Raw genomic sequence first — 4,895 nt, forward strand, 5'->3', positions numbered from 1 at the left:
GGTGTGTTTGAATTAACAGAAGTAGTTTGGGTATGCTTATCTTTAAAGAAAGTTTGTGGCAAATTGGAAGCTAAAAATACAAAGAGTTTGAGCTAGGAAGACAATGACCTTGCAGTGCTTGTAGATAGACAGAGAAGGAAAATGAAGAGACGAGATGATTGCTTGCATCACCACTGTGTTCAGTCCTGGGTGATGTCTCCTCATTTAACCCAAATCTTTGTTTGGAAATAATTCTCAAATTTGCCCTTTATGGTGATTAAAAGTGGAAGTTTTTTTAAGGAAGATTTCTGAATTTTGTGTAAGTCTAGAAAAACAAACCTGCAACAGTAGGTGAAATCTTTCCTATCGTTGCATCTAGAAAACTTTTAAAGAGCTTTCCACTTGACTGCAACTGGAATTTGACTCTTTGTCTAATGTTTTTAAACATTTGGTGTGAAACTTTGTCAGTTTTTATATTTTCTGATATTGGAATATATCCCAGAGTTACATCTCATTCTAACTTTAACCCCATTTAAAAAAAAAATGCAATTCTTGTTTAGATGATGGCAATTGGCAATCTGAAGACAGATTAATTCCCTACTGACAAAGACTCAGTCAGAAATAGTTCCAAGAGCTTTAACACTAGAAAAGTGTGGGGAGATACAATATAATTTGTCATTTCTGAACATTTGGAGCAAAAGCATTGCAAATCATGTTTTATAAATTATTTTACTTAGTGTAAACATATTGCTTTCCCCTTTTCATGTTATATTTATTTCAAATTATGTAGCTCTTCTTAATTTTTTTCATTTTTCTCTTTCTTCTCTTTCCCACAATTCTTCCATTTTTTCATCTCATATTTTTCGTCATTTCTTAACTCTTCCAGTTTCTTTGCCTGTCTTCTTTAGTTTTACATTCATGTATATTTTCAGGTGGCTTTTTAATAATTTAAATGCATCTTCTGTTTGTCAGCCAATATTTATTTGTTCTTGTTTTATATGTGTTGCAATTCTATGCCTTGAGAGTCTGATAAGAACACACATGCAGTCCTAAATTAAACTGTCTAGTTTAGGAGAAATTCATAGTGAATTACATCGGTCGTAGGCAGTATTACATGGAACAGTGTTCCACTAGAGTAAATATAGTAAATTTATAATTAAAAGCTCATAGTTTTACCACTAAAACAAGATAAATAATATACCTATTATTGGATAAAAAGACTGAAATAGATTTTGAAGTATGCATGTTTGATTTATAGTTTTGATGTCCTGTTCTTACATCATTCCTTTTTATTCATTAATTTTTCAAATTTGCTGGGTGCTGTCAAAGGTAATGAAAGAAATAAAATATTTATTTAATATTTATACATAGAATGCATGCACAGTGAATACATTATTATGTTTTAGTTGTTTAATCCTAAATCTTAAGAGAAAAGTCCAACTATTTTAAGTGTATTTGACAGATAATCAGAGGTTTAAGGGTCTAAGTAATCTTGGTGATTTAAACTCAATGACTGTATTCTGTTTATTCTGTCATGCTGCTTCACCAGATACAAGCTGATCTGCAATATTGTGTGATAATCTCTTATATCAAGGGTTGGACAAGAATACTTTCTATGATTTCATGGTACTTTTCAGAGGCTTGATCTTGAAGATCATGGATAATCTAGGGTAGTAATTCTTCCTAGTGTTCTATGGACCGGCACTTTGTTAGAATGCATATTCAGACGTTTGAGTTTGCCTTAATGTCAACTTTCTGCATAAGTTTCTAACCACCTGCTATTTCTGAGTCTAACATGATTTTTTTTTTTTTTTTTTTTTGTGTGTGTGTGTGTAGGGGCTAGGCATGTTTTTCTGACGTGTTCACATGGAAGTTTCACCCTTATTGGTTAGCGTTCATAATTCTGGAAGGTGCCATCTACTGGAGGAGAAAAGTAGTCATCAAACTTGCTATGTTTAGACTTTTGATAATACTGCTTTCAAGAAGTATGCAGTGATGTTGCAGTGTGATTTAAATTTATACTTCTCTGTTAATTAGTCATGTTCAGTACTTGTTCAGATATCTGTTGGTCTTTAGTCTGGTTGTGACATTAAAATACAAAAAGGATTTCAGATTTTCCCTTCTAATCTATTATACAATTATCATAGCCCACAGCTTCTCTCAATTTTCCTGTAGGTAGTGATGACAACAAAGCCAATGGAAAGAGTGAATCACTCTTTGTCATCAGAGTTTGTGTTCCTGGGACTCACCAACTCCTGGGATATCCAACTGCTGCTCTTTCTGTTCTCTTCAATGTTGTATGTGGCAAGCATGATGGGAAACTGCCTTATAATTTTCACTGTGTCTTATGACCCTCACTTACATTCCCCTATGTACTTTCTTCTTTCCAACCTCTCCTTCATTGACGTAGGCATTTCTTCTGCCATTTCACCCAAGATGATTTATGACTTATTCAAAAAACACAAAGTCATCTCCTTTAGAGGTTGTGTTCTTCAAATATTCTTCATCCATGCCATTGGTGGTGTGGAGATGGTGCTGCTCATAGCCATGGCTTTTGACAGATATGTGGCTATATGTAAGCCTCTCCATTATATGACTGTGGTGAGCCCAAGGATGTGCATCTCCTTTTTAATTATTGCCTGGGTGACTGGCCTTGTGCACTCTGTGATACAACTGGCTTTCATTGTAAATTTACCTCTCTGTGGTCCTAACATATTGGACAACTTCTACTGTGACCTTCCTCAGTTCATCAAACTTGCTTGCATAAATGCATATAGACTAGATTTAGTGGTCTCAATCAATAGTGGATTCATGTCTGTGGGCTCTTTTTTCATATTGATTATTTCATATATTGTCATCATATTTACTGTTCTGAAACATTCTTCAAGTGGTTATTCCAAGGCTCTGTCTACACTTTCAGCTCATATCACTGTGGTGGTCTTATTCTTTGGTCCTGCCATATTTTTCTATACATGGCCTTCCTCCTCTACACACCTGGATAAGTTTCTGGCCCTTTTTGATGCAGTTGTTACTCCTTTTTTGAACCCTGTGATCTACACATTGAGGAACCAAGAAATGAAAACGGCAATGAGGAGAGTATTAAGACAGTTAATGGGCTATAGACAAATCTCTTGAATAACTACATTGTGAATAGTCTTAATTGAACATGGAAATTCATTGTTGGCCAACCTCCAAGGAAAACCTTTGTTTTTTATATGATTATATGTATATGTAATGCTATTGTACATGATACTTATCAGGAAGGGACAATTTCTTTCAAATACAGACAAAAGTTACATGTGTTTGTAGTGCAAATATTATTTTAATCAGGAGCTTTAATCCTTAAGGATTAGCATTTGTTTTAAAGAAATTGTTTTAAAAAATTGTTCTTCTGTTTTTATTTTTTGAGATTACAACATAATTATACCCTCCCCTATACCCCTCTTGGTTTTCTTTAAATTTCTTCCCCCTTTTTCATTAATTGTTGTTATATGCATATATGTATATACATATATATTCCTAAATAAAACCTGCTCAGTCTGTGTAGTGTTACTTGTGTACATGCTTTCAGAGCTGACCACTCGGTATTGGGTGACCAGTTACTGTACTCTTATGAGGGAAGGCTACTTCACTCTTTCTTTCTGTAAGTCAGAACCTCTTTTCCATCTTTACAGAGATTTCTCTTCTACTACCTTCATAAAACCACTTTCTCGCTCATTATTCTTCTCTTTGGATTGTCAGAAGTCCAGTTTGATGATATTTTTTTATTAATTAAGTTTTTATTTCTTTTATATCCTGACCACAACTTTCCCTATTTCCTCGGTTCCCATTCTCTCCTGCTTACCTTCCCACCCTGCATCTACCCTTCCTTCCCTTATTTTCAAAAAAGGAGAAGCCTCCCATGGATATCATCCAGCCTTGGCATATTAACTTGCAGTAAGACTAGATACATCTTCTATTAAGGCTAGACAGGACAGCCCAGTTAGGGGAAAAGGATCTAAAGGCAGGCAATGCTGTCCGAGACAGTACCCTCCTCCCACTTTAGGAATCCCATATGAAGACCCAGCTGCACAACTGTTACATTTGTGCAAAGGGCCTTGGTCTTTTTCATGAATGGTCTCTGGTTGGCAGTTCAGTCTCTATGAGTCCCTAATGGCCTATGTTAGTTGGCTGTGTAGGTTTTCTTGTGGTGCCCTTGACTGCTCTGACTCCTTCAATCCTTCTTCCCCCTCTTTTACAGGTTTCCCCAAGCAGCACTTAATGTTTGGCTGTAGGTCTCTGATCAGTTTTCATCAGCTGCTGGGTTAAGCCTCTGATGACATCTATGTTAGGCTCCTGTCTGAAAGTATAGCGTAATATCATTAATAGTGTTAGGGGTGGGCTCCTTCTTATGGCATGGCTCTAAAGCTGGGCTAGTCATAGGTTGGCCCTTCCCTCAAATTCTGCTCCATCTTTTATCCCTGCACATCTTGCAGGGAGGACACGTGGGTCTATGTATTTGTGGCTGGGTTGGTGTCCCAGTCCATCCATTAGAAGTTTTGCCTCATTGTAGGAGATGGACATTTTAGGCTACATGTTCCCCATTGCTAGGGGTCTTAGTGCTACCCTCAGAGATTCCTGGGAGTTTCCATTGTCCTAGGTTTCTAGCTTGTCCCAGAGATGCAACCTCTCTCAGTCCAGTTGTCTCTCCCTCCGTCCTCCCAGAAAGAGAAAACAAACTCTTAGATGTATGAAATGTTACTCTAAGACTTTCAGAACAGGGAAAAATTTTCATTTTGAATAAACTATTTTCGTAATCTGTAATTTCTGGCTATATTCCATCGAACATTTATATAGGGACATTGAACTGAGTAATTTTCCATGCTTGTATCTTTTGCACATTCTTTTCCAGTTTTTGTGATCTTTCTTGTGTAGAA

The 4,895-nt window shown here is 36.3% G+C and overlaps 1 protein-coding gene across 1 annotated transcript; it reads left to right on the top strand.

Annotated features, from left to right (window-relative positions):
* Positions 1-2,175: 2,175 nt before the first annotated feature.
* On the top strand, positions 2,176-3,114 carry LOC129674060 (olfactory receptor 4F3/4F16/4F29-like). Its single transcript, XM_055603945.1, has one exon. It carries the CDS (start codon positions 2,176-2,178, stop codon positions 3,112-3,114), a length of 939 nt encoding a protein of 312 aa, XP_055459920.1.
* The last annotated feature ends 1,781 nt before the right edge of the window (positions 3,115-4,895 follow it).

This window comes from Psammomys obesus, unplaced genomic scaffold (assembly GCF_907164565.1).
Source record: "Psammomys obesus unplaced genomic scaffold, mPsaObe1.curated_primary_1811, whole genome shotgun sequence".
Taxonomy (NCBI): Eukaryota; Metazoa; Chordata; class Mammalia; order Rodentia; family Muridae; genus Psammomys; species Psammomys obesus.